Source organism: Prinia subflava, chromosome 5, assembly GCF_021018805.1.
Source record: "Prinia subflava isolate CZ2003 ecotype Zambia chromosome 5, Cam_Psub_1.2, whole genome shotgun sequence".
NCBI lineage: Eukaryota > Metazoa > Chordata > Aves > Passeriformes > Cisticolidae > Prinia > Prinia subflava.
The window spans coordinates 9,242,128-9,260,234 of NC_086251.1; the positions used below are offsets into that span (position 1 = coordinate 9,242,128).

Genomic DNA, 18,107 nt, shown 5'->3' on the forward strand with positions numbered 1-18,107 from the left:
TTATATGAAGATTTCGAGATTAAAAGCCGAGTTGAGGATTAGGCCTGGCCTATTAGGACACGGCGAATTGCATCCCGGTTCTCGGAGGGAGCCGGCCGCGGGCCCGGGGCTGTCGGGTGGTCCTGCGGGGCAGCAGCGAGTGCGGGCCACGGCAGGAGAAGGCGATTTCGCGCTGGTGTTACGGGGCCGGCGGGCCTGGCCGGGGCTGCCGGGCCGCTGGCTGGAGGCGGTGGCGAGTTACTGAGCAGACACGCAGCTCCTTGCCCCACGCCTCCTCTTACCTTGCTGAAGACCCTGCTTACCCTCGGCCTCTATTGTAAACCGCTTTCGGCTGTGTTTGGGTTTGTTTTGTTTCGCGGCTTTTTATTTTTTCCCCTATTTCCTTCCCCCCGCCCCCCCTTCTTTTCTTTTAAACCCACTCAGTGTCATTTCTGAGGTCCGTGCGGGCAGAGCTGAGAGCTGGAAGTTTGCTGGTGCCTTTTCGGACGGCTTCTTTCACCCCATAGGCCCCGCGTGTATGATTTGTGCATGAAATATGGGAGGAAATTGTGTCCGGAGTGGTGGGTTTCCCGTTCGGTGTGTGTCTATGCAGACGTGTTCGGTGTATTAAAGGGATGACTTCACGTTCAGTTCAGCTGAAGGAGATATCACCACGTCTCCATTGAAGTACAGTGTAGCTTGCTCTGCTGCTAATCAGGTAGCTCTCCAAAGAGCAGTAAATATTTACCAGTTAAAGTCTTCACGCTGCGAGAAAGTGCTTGTTTGATGTTTATTTTTATGGATTTAAGATTACTAAAAGCTACTTAATAAATTATACCATGGCTAGTCCTGAATGGGGAAACGTGCCTCTTTGATTTCTCCATCATATGCAGGAAGAGTAAAATTAATATTCATTATAGGCGCAAAAGAAAGAGAATGAGTATTTTAGGCAAAAAAAAAAGGGAGAGAAAATGAAGGCTGAGACTATTTCATTATTTTACCTCCTTTTTTTTTAGCAACCCCCTTGAATGGGCTCTTTATTGTAATTGTCCCTCCCCAATTGAGCACCCCACTGAGCTGTTGTATCTTTTTACAACCCCTAACAACTCGCACCAGTAACACAATTACCGCCAGATATTTATAACGAGAAATTACTTTTCCATTTTCACCCGCGACGATTTCAAATAAATACATGGGGGCGCATAAATAAATAAATAAGTGGGCCGGGGGGTGGCGGGGGGGAAGAGGGAAGGAGGGAGGGAAGGAAGGTGGCGAGAGGAGGAGAGAGGGAGTAGTGGAAGGAGGGAGGGAGCGAGCGAGCGAGAGAGGAGGGGGGGGGGTGGGGGGGAAGGCGCTGGGGACTGTCCAGGCGCTGGGTCAAGGCAGGCACTAATGAAGGGAGAAGGGGCTTGTTTCTCTGCTCTTTGTAAGTTGGAGGGTTGTTGGTCCGTTGAGTTGGGAAGCTGCGCGGCCGGTTAAGGAGCCTGGGTTTCTGCACTCGGGGTTTGGGTAGAGGAGCAGAATGGAGGCCATTGTTCGCTTTCTGTAGGCTTTGTTTAACAGTTCTCACCCCCTCCTGTTCTTACTTTTTAAAGCAGTGAGGCGAGGTAGACAGCGTGTGTCACAGTACAGTGAAAAAGGGGAAGATCTAAAGACCAAAAAAGAAGTTAATCACAAGACGGGGAGTTTGGGGGAGAAAAAGTTACTAGTGCCGCGCGGAAAGGGGGAATAAAAAAATAAATAACTCGAGGAAATACCCGGAGGTAAAAATGGAGCCCCGCTTGCAGCACGCAGGGCAGCCGGCGGAGGGTTCCCCCCGCCATCCCCCCCTCCGCCGGTGCCCGCGCAGCGCCCGCGCAGCGCCGCCCGCCCCGCTCCGCTCCGCTTCCCCCGGCCGCGTCCCGCCGCCCCGCACACCTTCCCGGCGCCGCTGCACACTTCTTAATGTACTTCTTCTGCTTTGTCCTAGAGGGAAGACTTTAACTAGTGACACGCAGATGTGCGAGTCCCTAAATTGTATGAGAGGACAGTCCACCCCGCTTTCAGGCAAGTTTAAAAACATGACTTCGGACTCTCTTTGTGATTGTTGTCGCTCCTCTTAATACACCACCTCAGCGAAGAGCACTAACGACGAGGCAATACGCCACCTGCATGCAATTAAAACGAGAAACCACTTGGCGGGCTGCTTTTCTTAATTTTTTTCCCCTGCGAGTTAGGGATACATATGAACATTTTTGCCTCGAGGCATTAAAGCCCCCAAATCCTTAAACTAATCGGGGGAAGATGCCTAAGGATAACAAAGTTAGCCGGTGAGATATTAGCCTCTCTGCAGCTTAACTGTGTGCACTGCCTCCCCTGATTAACTCCTATTTTGTCACTGATAGACTGCTATAGGCGACCCCCGTGGGATACTGCTCTATCAGCCCACCATGCAGAACAGTAAGTGACTCCGCGCCCCTTCGCGGCCGCGCAGGGCAGGCGGGGCGGCCGCGGGCGCGCAGGAGCGGCCGGCGGAGCGGGGCGGAGGGCTCGGCCGGGCCGGGGAGGGAGGCGGCTCCGCCAGGAGCGGGGCCCGGCGCGGCAGGGACCGCCCGCCCGCCCCGTCGGGGCGCGGGTACCTCCGAGGGCGGCGGGGAAGGGGCCCAGAGAGCTGTCACGGCTCTCGGGCCGCTGGGCCAGCCCCGCTTCGTGGCCCAGGACCTGGCTGCGTCCCTGCGGTGGGAGCTGGGCAGGAAAAAGCCACTACGTGTTAGGTGCAGTTCCTCGCCACCTTCTGAGTTTATTTGCTTCCTGATTCTGATGTTTCTGTGGATCGTTAATTTTTGGGGGTGTCGCCTTGTGTTGTTGTTTGGGTTGCTGTTGCCCATTAAGACCTCGGGGATAGGCCTGCGCGCCTCTCGAAGGGGAAAGCGCTGGCACAGGGTGGGAGCGCACGGAGACCGCGTCGGGTGTGGTGGCCGGCGAGAAGTGGCCTCTCTTCGAGCCTCGGAGAAAGGGTCTGCGCGGAGGTCGGAGCGACTGGGGGTGACGGCCCAGCCAGTCCAGAGTAGGCCCCATGTCCTCGGGACGTGGATCTTCCGCGGGGTGGGCTCCACACGTCGCAGGGCCTTTCATTCCGTGCGTGTGGCGGGGCGAGGAGCGCAGCTCGGGCTGCGCGGCCCTTGCGCGGAGCGGGCGGCCCCCACCCCAGCGCTCCACTGGAACCTGACAGGGGACGCGCGGCTCCGGGACCCCTTTATCACCCCACCGTTAAACTCATTAATAAGTTGTCCCCTCGTGTGAGGAGCATCCGGAAAAGCGGAGGGTTTGGGGATTTCTCAGATATCCCTTGCGTCAAGCGCTTTTTTTCTTTTTTTTTTTTCTTTTTTTTTCTTTTTCTGTTTTGACGTGACTTTGTGGTGGTTTTCTCCTTCTTTTATCTTCCGGGGCCGCTGCGTGCGTGTCCGTGCGGTGTATTTTCATTTATCCCGAGCAAAATCTGAGCCTCGGCAGTCCGGGGAGGGTTTTACCTGCGCGTCGCAAGGACGGCGGCGGCTGCCCTTGGCCGTGGCGTGCCGAGGGTTTATGGTAATGGGGGATGCCTTCACTCGGCCGTTTGGGATCGCCACTGCAAAACGCAGAAAAGATATCATTCGGGTGAAGCCTTTATTTTGTTTAAAGGTCGCGGCGGGCTCTTCAGGCTTTGTGTTAATAACTCCTGGGTGTATATGGTGCAGAGCATCCAAATTGACACCATATGTTTTCCTATTAGATGACTAGCAATAGAATACAAGGCGCATAATCATTGCCACTGGGCGAGATCTACACCGCTCTCCAGGGAAATTATATAATGATTAAGGCTTAACCTTTTAAGTGAAACTTTGATTTTGCTTTCCCCGCTGCCATTTTTTATGTCGGCGAGGGTCCCCCCGCACGCATTGGCGGGGACGAGGGGGCCGCTGGCTGAGGAGCGGGGGGAGCAGCCTCGGGAAGCGCCCCCGGCCGCGCCCCGCAGCCCCGAGCCGGCCCGCCCGCCGGGGCGCAGCCCGCCGCCCCCGGGGCGCGGGCGGGGAGGGACGCGGGGCTCCTCTCCCCGCGGTGGGAAGCTCAGGTCGCAGCTCCGGCCGCTCTGCTGGGCCGGGGCGGCAAATTCCCCAGCCCCGATGTCACTTCGAATCCATTGCGCGGGGAGCGCGCCCCCTCGGTGTGTCCGCGCAGAGCCCCCGGCTACCGCAAACCGCAGCCTCCCTCGGAGGGAGAGCGAGTAGAGTTCAATCTAGTCTGAGTGATATCCAAATGCGGACAGAAAGGGTCGTTTTATCATGCTACTATTTGTCGTGACGATGCAATTTTCAAAAGCAGAGTACTGTCATAAAGTGACACGCCTGCCACAAGTGCTCCAACTGATCTTTTCAATTAGCCTTCCATGCATGATCCGGGGCGACTTCCGCCTATTTCCAGAAATTAAGCTCAAACTTGACGTGCAGCTAGTTTTATTTTAAAGACAAATGTCAGAGAGGCTCATCATATTTTCCCCCTCTTCTATATTTGGAGCTTATTTATTGCTAAGAAGCCTGGGCTCTTGGAGTCAATTTATCAGGAGGCTCCAAAGAGAGGAGAGCGGAGAGCGCGTAGAGCAGAGCTTCTCCAGGGAGACCCTCCAAAGCCTGGAGCTTCAGGTTGGGCACTGGCGAGGCAGCCTCTCGCTTTGCTTTTGGCGAAGCGAGCTGCGGCTGTGCGGATGCAGGCAGGATCGCTTGGGCTTTGGGGTTTTATTTTTTTTTTTTTTTTTGGCGGGGAGGAGGAAAAAAAAAAAAGAAAAAAGGCGAAGTAAAGGAGCAATCCAAGGCGATCCAGCCAGGAACGTTCTGGGCTTTCGGGTTGTGGGTTTCGGGGTTTGTGGCTACCGCGGGTTTCGCAGACGGGGAGCGCGCCGTGGACGCATTTTCGGAGCTGCGATGGCTCCCGGGGAGCTGAGGGCGAGGATGGCGGCCGGGCCGGGGCTGGCCGCGGCTCGGGAGCGGTCGGCCCCGGTCAGGCGGAGAGGAGCGGAGCGGAGCGGCGGTGCTGCGCGGGGCGGAGGCGAGCGGTGCGTTCGGAGGGGACGCGGGTCTGGCGGGAGCGGAGGGTGCTATGGTGGGCGCTGTGCTTCCCGCAGGTCACAGCGGCGTGAACCAGCTCGGCGGGGTGTTCGTCAACGGGAGGCCGCTGCCCGACTCCACGCGGCAGAAGATCGTGGAACTCGCTCACAGTGGCGCCCGGCCCTGCGACATCTCGCGGATCCTGCAGGTGAAGGCGGCGGCGCCCCCGTCCTCCCACCGCTCCGTCCGCTCCGCTCCAGCGCCGCTGTGTCACCGCCGGGCGCCCGGGCGCTAATGCGACCCCCCACACCCACCCACCACCACCACCACCACCAGCCTTTCAGCCTAATAAAACGATCCATCTGCTCGATTGTTGCTGCAAATAGACCTTTCGATGCGTATATATATATCTATATATATGCCTTTTAAAATATTTAAATTTTTTACTTTTCGTTCCCCCTTATGTCCATCCGGAGATAACCTGCACTGTCGTTACAGTTAGTTTGCTGTAATAAACTGAATTATACGGCTCGGCATAATTTCAGTTTCCTTTCCTTCCCTCCTTACCCCCTGTATTTACTTATGATTTTGTGATATCTGTATGCATTTGGCGTGGCTTACTTTTTTTTACTATTATTTTTTACCTTTTTTTTTTCTTTCAAAAAAGCAAAACAATACCTAAAAAAAAAAAAAAAAAAAAAAAAAAGGCGAAAAAAATAAAAAAAGAGAGAGGAAAAAAGAATCCCCCTCAAAGCCACGCTGTTTTAGCCCGGAATCTGTCCTGACGGACATTCACGAAATCTGGCGCAGTTCAGGGGTATTTTGTAAATGTAGGTCTTGAAAACCCTTCACTCACCCCTTCCCCCGCAATTCCTTTGGCTAAGAACAGTGAGAAGGATGGGGACTAGTCTGGTTTACCTATTGTTCGCATTTATGGCGTATTTTAACATTGATACTAAGAGAATTACGTTTTGAACAGATAATTTTTTTTCCTCCAAATGTTTTTAAAGTATCACTTTTGTAGAGGGTAGGGCCACAAATGTAAATTTTTTTTTTTTTTTAAGAAAAAAAAAGACTCTCTAAGTAAGTTCTCATACCATTTAAGGTATATTTTTGTGTTATAGACCCATGCAGATGCAAAAGTCCAAGTGCTGGACAATCAAAACGTAAGCTTGTCATTGTTTAATGCATACTTAAACAATTTTATTTTTGTCTTGAAATTATTAATAATGTGATTTTCTGTCCGCTTCCCTATCCAGGTGTCGAATGGATGTGTGAGTAAAATTTTGGGCAGGTATTACGAAACTGGCTCCATCAGACCCAGGGCAATCGGAGGTAGTAAACCGAGAGTAGCGACTCCAGAAGTTGTAAGCAAAATAGCGCAGTATAAACGAGAGTGCCCCTCCATCTTTGCGTGGGAGATTCGAGACAGATTACTATCAGAGGGGGTCTGTACCAACGATAATATACCCAGTGTAAGTTCATGAAAAAAACCTTCCTGTGTGCCGTGTACAATGCTGGGTAGCCGTAGCGAGCCTCTGCTTCCTTTGTTTTGGTATCAGAAGAGAGGATAGCAGGTTCACATCATTTGCATGTGGCAGGGTCAGACGCATTTTTTCATACAGAATCTGACAAATGCCTTTAAGGAGGGAAAAAAAAAATAAAAAAAACAATATGCGGGTCACCCCTGCGCCTGGCGCCTCAGGACTGCAAGCATCAGTCGAAGCCATCACTCTGGTTTTGCAGGGTTGGGTTTGGGGCTTTTTTTTTCCTTTGCTTTTTTTTTTTTTTTTTTTTTTTTCCTCCCTCCCCCGTGGTTTGTTTGTTTGTTTGCACCACCACCAGCAGCAGTGAGTGAGCCGGGGCGGCTGGGATCGGCGGCGCGGGGCGGCCGCAGCGCGCAGGGGAGCCCTGCCTTGCGCCCAGGTCGAGCCGCCCGCTGCGCAGAGGGACGCGGGGCTTGCGCGGGTGGCTGGCGGGGAGCGCGCTACCGCACTACCATTGCCTTTCCTGTCCTTTGCCTTCCAGGTGTCGTCGATAAACAGAGTCCTACGCAACCTGGCTAGCGAAAAGCAACAGATGGGTGCCGACGGGATGTACGACAAGCTAAGGATGCTGAACGGGCAGACGGGGACCTGGGGCACCCGACCCGGCTGGTATCCCGGCACCTCAGTACCCGGGCAGCCCACACAAGGTAAGGGACAACCGGATCGGCTCGGTTCGGCCTCGTCCGGCGGAGGTGGCCCCGACTCGGGTCCACCTCGCCCTCTCCCCGACCGCGGGGCTGAGGGCGGCGGGCGTTCGTGCCGCCGCCTCCCTGGGCGGCTGCGGGCAGGTGGGTGAAGGGCCGGCGGCACGGTGCGCGTCCAGCCCCGGCCCCGGCCCGGCCGTGGGCAGGGCAGCCCAGCAGCCTCCGCTGCCAGAGCCGCGTCCGCCGAGCGGGCGGGATCCGGGGCTGAGCCTTAACCTCGCCCATCGCCCGGTAATTGGGGCTCCCGCTCCTTGCCCGGGCCGCCTTCCCGCGCCGGGATCTCTCCCCAAAGCCGGGGCGATCGGTAACTATCTCCGTAGGGCTGATTATAATTCCTCCTCAATGGACCCGAAACAACTTTGTAAATATAGGAAACTGTTTATCCTGAAGATTAATAGGTATTTGTTGTAGGAATGACAAGGGGATAATATGAAGGATAATGGGATGTTACGTTACATACTTAAGATGGTTAATGGCTTCTTTTTGAATGCGGGCTCTGTTGAGGCTCGGCTCTCCCTGGCTCTGGTCATTCCTTTAGAAGAGGTGTCTATATACAACAACCTGCTTTTTGTTTTCGCCCCGCAAGGAAAAAAAATCGGTAACAGTGTGCGGAATATCTGGTACAAAGGATGTTTCTGTCACACGCAAGAATTTGTTATGGGAACAATTCTGTCGCTATGTAATTGCTCATTAGAGATCGTTTTGTTTCTCATTAAGGCGACATGAATAAGCGTCTAGTTGAAGGAGACAGCTGTAGAAATGTTCCACAGGAGACCTCTGGACACGATATGGCACCGCTTGCCAATTAGACATGTCAGTTTTAAGAGAAGAAAACAGTCTATGAAGGACACTAGAAAGATAGAGCGAAGCCCTCGCTTCCCCCCACCCCCACTTTGGTGGTTTTTGTTGTTCGGTTTTGGGGTTTTCGTTCTGCATTCTGTTTTGCCCGATGTCCACTCCAGGAACCGGGGCGGCTCCTGCCGCCGGCCGCCCTCTCCTCGCCCCTACCTGCGGTGCCCTGGCCCTGCCCGGGGTCTCTCGGCGGGCCCGGGCCCGGCGCCCTTCCCTCGCTGCCCGCACCCGCGAGGCGAAGCGCGGAGCGGAGCTGGCGGGGGCAGCGCTCCCGCTGCCCGTGCGGCTCCAGGGCCGGGCGCCCTTTATTTTTTATTTCCTTAGGAAAGGCGTTAGATGGAGAAATCTGGGGCGCTCCCGGCCGCAGAGCGGGGCTCGGAGGCCCAACCCTTGCGCGGGTGCGGTGCGGGCACACCTGGGGCCGGCGGCCCTCGGCGCACCCGGTGCAGAGCCGCCGGTGCCGGGGGCTCTTTGGGGGCCGGTGGTGGCCCCTTCCCGTGGAGTGGGGATGAGCGCAGTTTCCGAAGGGGAACGCGGGCCCTGGGCAGGAGCGTGCGCGGCCGGAGGGCCTCGGGAGCCCTCTCCTAAATCGCAGCTGAAATGAAGCGGTGCGGAGCGGGCAGGGCTGGCTCGGGCCGGGGGCGCGGGTGTGCGTGGGCAGCAGAGGCTAGGGAGAGCCAGGCAGGCACTTAAAACATCCGCATGGCAAAATTAAAATTAATAAAATGGATTTCCTCTGGAATATTCATGCTCCCTCTAATGTTTTTCCCTTGCAGGGCTATGTTACTGGATTTTAAGAGTCCATTACTCAAAAAGCATAAGGCGAGGTTAGGTCTCAGAGGGGTACAAATATGGTCTCAATCTGATAAACGCCATGCAGCAGTGAATAAAATAATGGATACATGAGGGCTGACAGAACAAAAAGAGACATCTCTATCCGGGAGAAATTCTCCAGTGATTTAGTGGTTTTAGGGATCACCGAGACACTGTTTCTTATCTTTTTTTCTCCCCTCCCTCTCTTATAAGACTAAAGCCTTCTATAGGATTTAGACACTTTCTCTTTCAACAGATGCTACAATGTTTTGATCCCGGCTCTATAGCTGAGAGGTGCTGCAATTGGTTTGCTATCTTTTTTTGCTTGTTTTCCGCCTCACTGATTAAGACACTAAGAAACTAAGGAATGATTTTATTTCCCAGCGTCTTTTTTTTTTTTTTTTTTTTTTTTTTTTTTTTTTTCCAGGAAACAAATCCTATACCCAGCGTCAGATGGTCTGGCTATAGGATAATAGGGACGGACATTCACTTGCTTTCTTACGGATTAGGTCTGGAAGGTGGAACAGCCCTATTGAGATCGCTTCTTTTAAGGGCTTTAAAAAAAACCCCCAAAAAACCCAAAAAACAAAAACCAAAGGAAAAAAAAGGAAAAAAAAAAAGGGTTGTGTGTCTAAAAGGAAGATATCTTAATTGTCCGGGCTGGGGTTGGGAACGACCATAAGCGAGTTTAGGTGAAACTTTTAGCTGGCTGTAAGATTTTGGGGAGACGGGGCGGCATAAGAGCACGGCCTCGAAAGTTCGGAGTGGGGGTCCAGGGGGGCGCTCCCCGGCAAGTTCGGGGCGCGCTGCGGAGCGCTCCCGGCTCGGGGGGCCGCGGCCATCCCCGCCGGCCCCGGGCGGCTCCCCCCGGCCCCGGGCGCTGCGGGCGCGGCCCGAGCGGACAGTGATGGATGAGGGCGGTGGCGGAGGTGAGCGCGGCCCCCGCCGCGGGCGGGCGCGGCCCCCGGCGCTGCCACCCGCGCTTGGCAGGGCGCTGCCCCGCCGCGGCGGCCGTCCCCGGGCCCGGGGCTTTGTGTGCCCTGAAAGGCGGCTCCCCCCGCCCCCCCGCTATTCACCCGCCGCCGGCCGCCTCAATGGGGCTGCGGCCGCCCATATGGTGACCACGGCCGCTGAATCCCTGTGTTTAAATGGAGGAGAAAGTTCGGGTTTTAAAACATTTCAAAGTGGTTGAAAGGGTCCCACCAGATCCTGTCACAATTCCCCCCGAGCTTTGAAGACCGGGGCCATTGTTCGCCGATTATAAATGATATTACTTTAAAGTTGATTTCCCACAATATTTAAAGGATGTCGCGGGAGTGTCGCTATTTATTTTTGGCGTAACTTTTCAAGGGAATTAGCATAAGTAGCCCATGCGTCCCTCACCCCGGCTCCCTCTTTATGCGACATCAAAACGCCTCGAAAAATATGCTTTGAAAGGAGAGGGAGAGCTCATTTAGGACAAGGACTTCTCTGCCTCGCCAGCAGCCTCCGTCCCTCCGGCCCCGGCGGCCGGGGGTGCCCGCGGCGGCCCCCAACACCAGCCGGCCCCGGGCCGCAGCCGCCTCCGCCCGAGCGCCCAGCACAATGAAACTTTCCCCTGTTTAATGACAGAAATTGCATTAAAAGTGGTGGAAATGCCTTAATTAAAAATGTACCACTTAAATGATATGCCAAACGCTCAGCTGCAGAACAGCGTATTTAGCTAGTTAGTGAACTCGCTACTATTTCTTTTAAAATTACATGTTAAAATTTTAAAAGAAATCTTACTTTTCTCTGGTGCAACACATTACAAAGAATGGACAGTCCTTTTATCTAAATATAAAATTCCATTTTCAGCAATTATAGCCTGTTCTTGGTGATGATATAATTACAGCTGTGCTCAGTAATAGGTGTCAAGGCAATGCACACTCATACAATAGTTGAATAAAACTGCAGAACAATGCAGGCACTTCTAAATTCACAACCTTTAAAATGAAATTGACTGTGCAGAATTCAAATAAAAACTGGATAAATATTTTTTTAAAAAGATTACAAGCTTGGTTTGGTTTCTTAATAGCATTTTCTGCAAACCTATCAACATCTAATTGATTAGATAGGAATTACTGATTATAGATAATCTGAAATACTGAACATCACTATTTTAAATATAGCAATAGGTAAATAAATGCAGCAGACAGAGGAGACTGCCATGGCACTCCAGCGGGGATTCGTGGAATCAGTTTCAGGGGAAAGTATTTTTACACAGGTTTTATTCCAGAGGGAAAACAAAATGAAATTAAGACCAGGTGATCATAATTCCTCATCTCCGATGTTTACATAAGGCTGCAAACTGAAATGTTTCTGTGTTCCCCTTGTCATTAGCACTGTGTTGCTTTGATACTCGAGACATTTTTAAGGGAGGGTGTCAGCAAGCATGGCTGAACTTGTTTCCAGTTGCGTTACTTCTCTGATAGGGATCTTCAAACAAGGGTACCTGCATTTCACTTTCCGACTCTCGCTTCCACAGATGGCTGTCCGCAACAGGAGGGAGGAGGGGAAAACACTAACTCCATCAGCTCTAATGGAGAAGATTCAGACGAGGCCCAAATGAGACTCCAGCTGAAAAGGAAGCTGCAGAGAAATAGGACATCCTTTACCCAAGAGCAAATCGAAGCCCTTGAGAAAGGTGAGTGACATTTTCCTATGGCTGAAGCAGGAGAGAAAAGCAAAATGTGCCCTGACTACGTTACCAGCTGAATGTAAGCACAGCATTCCTGTGTCTTATATATATGTATATATTTAAACTCTGTGGCTCCCTCCATGCTCTTTTATTCATGGAGATCCAAATATTCACTGGTGGCCTTGGTGTGCCCTGAAAAGCTGTTAAAATGGTTTTCAAAGGCAAAACATTCAGAACACAGATCACACCGACACACCAATGCTGCACCCCGGGCTTCCCTTGGGGGGATAACTCTCCTCCCGTGCTGTATTGCTGGGGAGGTGAGGGCAGGCAGGGGGGCTGACAGAGCCCTCCATGCCTGCCCCCACGCTCACTCCCCATCCCCAGTGCTCCACTGCCTGGGGCTGGGAGCAGGTGCCCTTTTCCCTGGCCGGCCTGGGCGCACCTCGCCTCTGACCTGCTGCGGAGCTCTGTCCTTATTTTGCGCTGTTATTTAGCGACGTGCCATTTCGCTTCTTGGTGACAGGGTCAGAGCTGCCTTGGGGACCCCCTCAGTGGAGGCAGAAGCCCTCACTGCCTCTTGAAAGATGCAGCATTGCACCCAAGCCTGCCCATCCCCACAGCAATACAGCCCAGCAGGCAAGGCGTCCTCCTTCCTAACACGCAGACAGAAAGCTCAGCTTTGCCTTTACAGTGATGCTTCTTAAGAGCATTTAGAGTGCAGGCAGGGGAGGAACAACTCTGGTTTCACAGTCAGCCACATCAGCTCTGCAACTAATGCAAGAATATTTCTTTCTGCAGAGTTTGAGAGGACCCACTATCCCGATGTGTTTGCAAGAGAGAGACTAGCTGCTAAAATAGACCTGCCTGAAGCAAGGATACAGGTACTGATTTGCTCTGTAATTACAACTATTATTATTTTTACTGTTACTATTCTGATTTTGTTACTCCTGTCTTCTCAAAACACGGGAAACCTGTATTTATGATCAGGTATTTGCCCATATCCCTCTTTCAGGAAAACAGCAGCAGCTGGCTTTGCTTTCACCCGCTGCTTTGCTCCTCTGCAAGCCATGGCCTTGAGCTACGTGGGGGAGGCCCCGTGCCTCTAGTCCTTGTGAGGTCACTCACGTCTCTCAAATGCTGTATTTCCAGGTGTGGTTTTCCAACAGAAGGGCCAAATGGAGAAGGGAAGAGAAGCTGAGGAACCAGCGAAGACAAGCCAGCAACACTCCCAGCCACATTCCCATCAGTAGTAGTTTCAGCACAAGCGTTTACCAGCCGATCCCACAACCAACCACCCCCGGTAATGCCACCAACCCGCTCACGTCCATCCATCCTCTGGGCTAAATGAGACTCTGAGACTGTGTTGCCAGTTGTAACTGTGGTTAAACTAATGTGTCCATCTATCTGTCTATTCTATTATAGTTTCCTCTTTCACATCAGGTTCCATGTTGGGCAGGACGGACACGGCGCTCACGAACACGTACAGCGCGCTGCCGCCCATGCCCAGCTTCACCATGGCCAACAACCTGCCTATGCAAGTAAGTCCAGTGCCACACCAGGCACGACATTCCCTTGGGACTCCGTGGCCCCTGGGCTGTGGCAGGAGTGTGGGAGGGAACCCTTTCTCCATGCGTTGAGGGATTAAGACCCAAACCACTCTGCAGGGAAACCGGCACCCAAAGGCTTCCTTGGCATCTGAAAAGATGCCCTGTCTGGGGGAACCAGAAGGGAAAGGGCACTGAAAGATGTGGTGCTCAACAAGCACTTTCCCCAGATTTTAAAAGAGATAAATCCTCAAATTTGCAAGGCAACAAATCTGGGATAAAAAATGCTGTTTGGAAAAAAAAATGTGGTTAACCTCTAGAACTAGCTGATGCCATATTGTGGAAATTGCTGCCTGAATAAGCTGCTGGAGGGATCTGACCTTCTGGGTGTAGGTAACGTGGCAGCAGCACATTAGGAACACCTGAGAGAGGGAAGGATGTGATTAGCATCAGTGGTTATGCCAGCTAAGCCAGAATTGCAAGAGCTGTCAATCCTCATGCCTGAAAGCATTAGCTGATCACCAGCTGGGTTAGGAAGAAATCTATTCCTTTGGGGTCTGTTTCTATAGACCTTTCAGATGCAAAATTCCTCCTTTTTTAATGGTGGGGTTGGCCTAGGAAGGTGCTGGCCAATTACGGGAGTTTTACAGCTTTGTCTGAGGCACACAGCATTGACCACTGCTAGAGACAGGCGAGCAGATTAGAGAGCCTGACTCCTTCGCTGTGGCAATTACGATGTTACTAATTGCTGAACCAAAATTAACCAAATAAAGTTAGAGTCTTGCAAGTCTATGGAAAGGAACGGTGTTAGCTGGGTCGCTGTTTCGTGATGCTGGAGGCTGGCAGCGCCGTTCCCGGCAGCGGGCTGGGAGCAGATGACAAAAGATCAAAAGGCTGATACAGGAGGAGACCCTTGGGAAAGCAGGAGGCCCCTGATTCACCACTGAGCACCTGGGCAGGGGCACAGCACATGTGAGGCACTGTGGCAGCCACGCAGCGTCGGAGAGGGGACTGGGCAGCCGAGCCACCAGCATCTCTCCATGGGTGCACGGTGCATTGCGTGTTCTCCCAAAGCACAGCCTGTGTGCTCAGCCAGGGAGGCTGTCAGCACTGCTGGAGATGGCCTGTGCCAGGGATGTGCAGACAGGAAATATGTGCAGACGTGTCGGGTCCCGTGCGCTTGGAGTGGGAGTTACTCATCCTGCTTCCTGCTCCCTCGCTGCCTCCCTGGGTCAAGGCTGCACTGATCCCCATTCACCCCGCAGCCTGGAGCAGGAGAAGCCTCTGCCTGGGGCCCTCCCCGCCACTGTGCCATCCCTCAGCTCCTGCCCCCAGCTGCTGTTCCCCCTGGCAAATTGGGATTTAGGGGTTGTGGTTGAGGTAAATGGAGATGTCTATTTTTGGATGTTGCTGGCACAGGTTTGAGGTGACTGCTGCTCTGATGGGCATCAATGCACATGCATGTATGGGTTTAGGGATTCCTCTTCAGAGCCTTCATCCCTCTAACCCCACACATGATCTGTATGTATCTGCCCCATGCTGGCAGATGTAGGACCAGCCTCTGTGCCTCAGTGGAGTAATTTTAATTATAGCACCAAGTGCGAGGTAAGATGCTGGCCCTGTCTCTGGCTGCAAATGGTAGGAGATATCTTCCTTTTACATGGGTATAAACGAGGGCAGCACGCAGGCTCAGGGATGTAACACCTCCATCAGCATCTGGATGTAGGGATCTGCTCATCAAGCAAGTCTGAAAAAGCTCAAGTAACTCTCCATGTTGGTTTTTAGACAGAAAAGGGTCTAGAGCAAGACCATGAAGGGCCTGCTTTGTTGGGCTCCTAGACAGGTCTTTACATTGGGGTCCCTGAATTTGAAACTTGAAGCTCATTTTTTGCTGCTGCGCGCTGCCTCTGAGGGCTGGCACGTCCATGCCCAAGGGTGTGATGCTGTCTTTACCTTCAGTGACACCTAACACTGTGTCCTTTGCTCCCACAGCCCCCGGTACCCAGCCAGACCTCCTCCTACTCCTGCATGCTGCCCACCAGTCCATCGGTGAATGGACGAAGCTATGATACCTACACCCCTCCTCACATGCAGACACACATGAACAGCCAGCCCATGGGCACCTCTGGCACCACTTCCACAGGTGAGTGGCCCCGTGCTCCCCCAGCCTGCCTCCCTTGCTCCAGCCATCAGGCTTTTCACGTGTATTCGCTGGGAGAAGTCTCTCCCCATCACTGGGGGAGGACTCTCTGTCGGGATTAGTTGCTGCCATACCAGAGAGAAGATGAAAATGTGTAACCTTGCAAACTAGAGCAAAAATTCTGATTTTTAAGGTGCTTCTTGGAGGGCTAGATGGAAAGAAAGCTGATTAACAGAGGTGGTGTTGAAATAGCAGGACAGAGGCAAACTCTTTAGTGAGCCCCCATCCCTCAAAATCTTCACTGCATAATTAAATTCTAAATCAGCATTTAATTCAGCATTAAATTTCAGCAGAGATATCCACATTGGTGAGGTTAAGTGTATGTGAAACTGTTGGCAGTACTGGGCACATTTTTACTGTGTCTGTGTCAGACATTATTTATTGCTAAAGATTTGAAGATATCAAAGAGGCAGGGAACCTGTAGAAATATTAGCCCATGCATAAAAAAGCTAAATCAGGGTAAAAAAGGGCAAGTGTCAGCAGAAACAGGAGCCAACCAGGCACTTTTCAAAAGAATAAAACTGTTCAGTGTGTTTTGGTCTGAATTCTGAGCTGATACAAATGAGCTGAGGCTCTGGCATTTATCTCAAAGCACAAAAGTTATTATATAACAACAATCTGTGAGATGTACATAGTTTTTAAAACATATAAACACCCAAATCCCCAGTCCCACAGGCAGGTAGATGGTGAGATTTGATGTTTACTGGAATACAAGCTCAAATCTGTGAAACTGTAAAGCAAAAATTGTGCTATGTATAGAAAAAATAAAATATCCGTTTTCCCCTCTCAATTTTCAGGTCTCATTTCCCCTGGAGTGTCAGTTCCAGTTCAAGTTCCTGGCAGTGAACCTGATATGTCTCAATACTGGCCAAGATTACAGTAAAACATGTGTTAATTCCGTAAATGACTATATGGACAACAGTTGGATGTTCAGCAGTATTTTATAAAGGAAGAATGGCTCTCAGAGTACTTCTGTACTGCAACTGTGCCCTATGCTGTAACACATGGAAAAGACTTTCACATGGACCTTTGTACACTGAAGGCATTATATCAGTTGGAACAAATCTTCATTTTGGTATCCAAACTTTTATTCATTTTGGTGTATTATTTGTAAATGGGCATTTGTATGTTATAACGAAAAAAAAAAGAACAATGTAGACTGGATGGATGTTTGATCTGTGTTGGTCATGAAGTTGTTTAAAAAAAAAAAGAAAAGGAAAAAAAAAAAAGAAGCCATGATCAACAAGCTTTGCCACGAATTTAAGAGTTTTATCAAGATATATCGAATACTTCTACCAATCTGTTCATAGATTATGGATTGATGTTCCAAGTTTGTATCATTCCATTGCATATAATTAAACCTGGAACAATACGCACTAGATTTATGTAAGAAAAATATCTGTTGGTATTTCCAAAGGTTGTTAACGGCTGAAGCTTTGTGCAAACAGGGGTTAAGAGAGAGCTTCGACGAAGAAAAGAGTTTGATAGATAAAAGGTAGATTGTGTCTTCGATATAATCCAATTTGTTTTATGTCGAAATGTAAGTATTTGTCTTCCCTAGAAATCTCCCAGAATGATTTCTATAATAAAGTTAATTTCATTTATATTTGACAAGAATATTCTATAGATGTTTTATACACATTTTCATGCATCATACGTTTCTTTTTTGGTCGGCAAGAGTTAATTGTTCTTAGATATAGTTGTACTACTGTTCACAGTCCAATCATCTTTGTGCATCTAGAATTCATTCCTAATCAATTAAAAGTGCTTGCAAGAGTTTTAAACTTAAGTGTTTTGAAGTTGTTCACAACTACATATCAAGATTAACCATTGTTGATTGTAAAAACCATGCCAAAGCCTTTGTAATTCCTTTATTATACTATTTTCTTTTTAACCTTATAGTGTGGTGTTGCAAATTTTGTTACTGTGCTAGGTTAACCTCATTAAGTTTTATTTTGATTTTATTTTCAGTTTTCAGTAAGGAGGGGTTCTTAAGGAGCGATTTTATAGACTTTCAGCCCTTCCACCAGCCTGTAATTTGGGCTAACAAAAAGAAGATAGGTTCACGTATCTAATTGCAGCGGAGAGCAGGAGGAGGTTGTTTATTTAGCTCGGGTTTCTGGGGATGCTCTAAACGAGCTCCAGAATCCGGCAGGATTTCCAGAGGGGAGCTTGCACGGTGCCAGGCGGAGGTGGAGGCGCAGTGTCTGTCTGTTCCCATCGTACCTAAAGTACGTACGGACACACATACACCCAGATACGCACCCCCCACTTCTAAAATTGTTTTTGTTAGGATGCTTAAAAGGGAAAAAAACCCAACCCAGCTGTGTTTTTAACAGGCTCTTTGGGAGAGTGAATGCCATCCCTTTATATTGCCACACAGCACAATCTTAGTGTAATTTTCCATTGAACTTGTAACCTGGTTAATACCTCAATGCGCTTTGTGTGAGGGTTGTTAGTGTGGGCGTGGGTGGAGAGCTGCATGTCAAGGAATAATGAGAGAAGACAAATCAACAGGCAACAACAATGCAAGCTGGGACTGGCTAGTGAAAGCTAAAGGCCTTTAGTCACTGGCAGGGAAATCTAAACATTCCCATATCTATGAAGCTGGCTCATTGTGCTGCAGTTGTTACTCTCGATGCTGTGCTGAAAAAGGGATCTCATGATTAAAAAGCCAATGTGCGAGGAGTTTTGAGTCAAAGCACAGGCACCACAAGCAGCCTTTGTAAAGCAAAGATACCATCTA

General features: G+C 50.8%; 1 protein-coding gene across 13 annotated transcripts; it reads left to right on the forward strand.

The window, feature by feature from the left end:
- Positions 1-1,976: 1,976 nt before the first annotated feature.
- PAX6 (paired box 6) lies at positions 1,977-17,030 on the forward strand. Of its 13 annotated transcripts, XM_063397957.1 has the most exons (13): positions 1,977-2,025; positions 2,364-2,418; positions 4,513-4,637; positions 5,117-5,247; positions 6,164-6,205; positions 6,299-6,514; positions 7,068-7,233; positions 11,462-11,620; positions 12,416-12,498; positions 12,767-12,917; positions 13,040-13,155; positions 15,154-15,304; positions 16,159-16,484. In XM_063397957.1, the coding sequence occupies exons 1-13, from the start codon at positions 1,977-1,979 to the stop codon at positions 16,242-16,244; spliced, it is 1,530 nt and encodes a 509-aa protein (XP_063254027.1). In that variant the 3' UTR covers positions 16,245-16,484. The 13 variants fall into 13 exon arrangements, with proteins under 13 accessions (XP_063254027.1, XP_063254029.1, XP_063254032.1 ...); XM_063397959.1 differs by lacking the exons at positions 1,977-2,025; positions 4,513-4,637; positions 15,154-15,304 and having other exon boundaries at positions 2,409-2,418; positions 16,159-16,297; positions 16,329-17,030; XM_063397962.1 differs by lacking the exons at positions 1,977-2,025; positions 4,513-4,637; positions 15,154-15,304 and having other exon boundaries at positions 2,409-2,418; positions 6,299-6,313; positions 16,159-16,297; positions 16,329-17,030.
- The last annotated feature ends 1,077 nt before the right edge of the window (positions 17,031-18,107 follow it).

Excerpts from the sequence above, each read along its gene's own strand:
- PAX6 (XM_063397957.1), top strand. The coding sequence starts at position 1,977 with ATGTGCGAGTCCCTAAATTGTATGAGAGGACAGTCCACCCCGCTTTCA. Across the intron at positions 2,026-2,363 it reads ACAGTCCACCCCGCTTTCAG|ACTGCTATAGGCGACCCCCG; the intron begins GCAAGTTTAAAA and ends TGTCACTGATAG. Across the intron at positions 13,156-15,153 it reads CCAACAACCTGCCTATGCAA|CCCCCGGTACCCAGCCAGAC; the intron begins GTAAGTCCAGTG and ends TTGCTCCCACAG.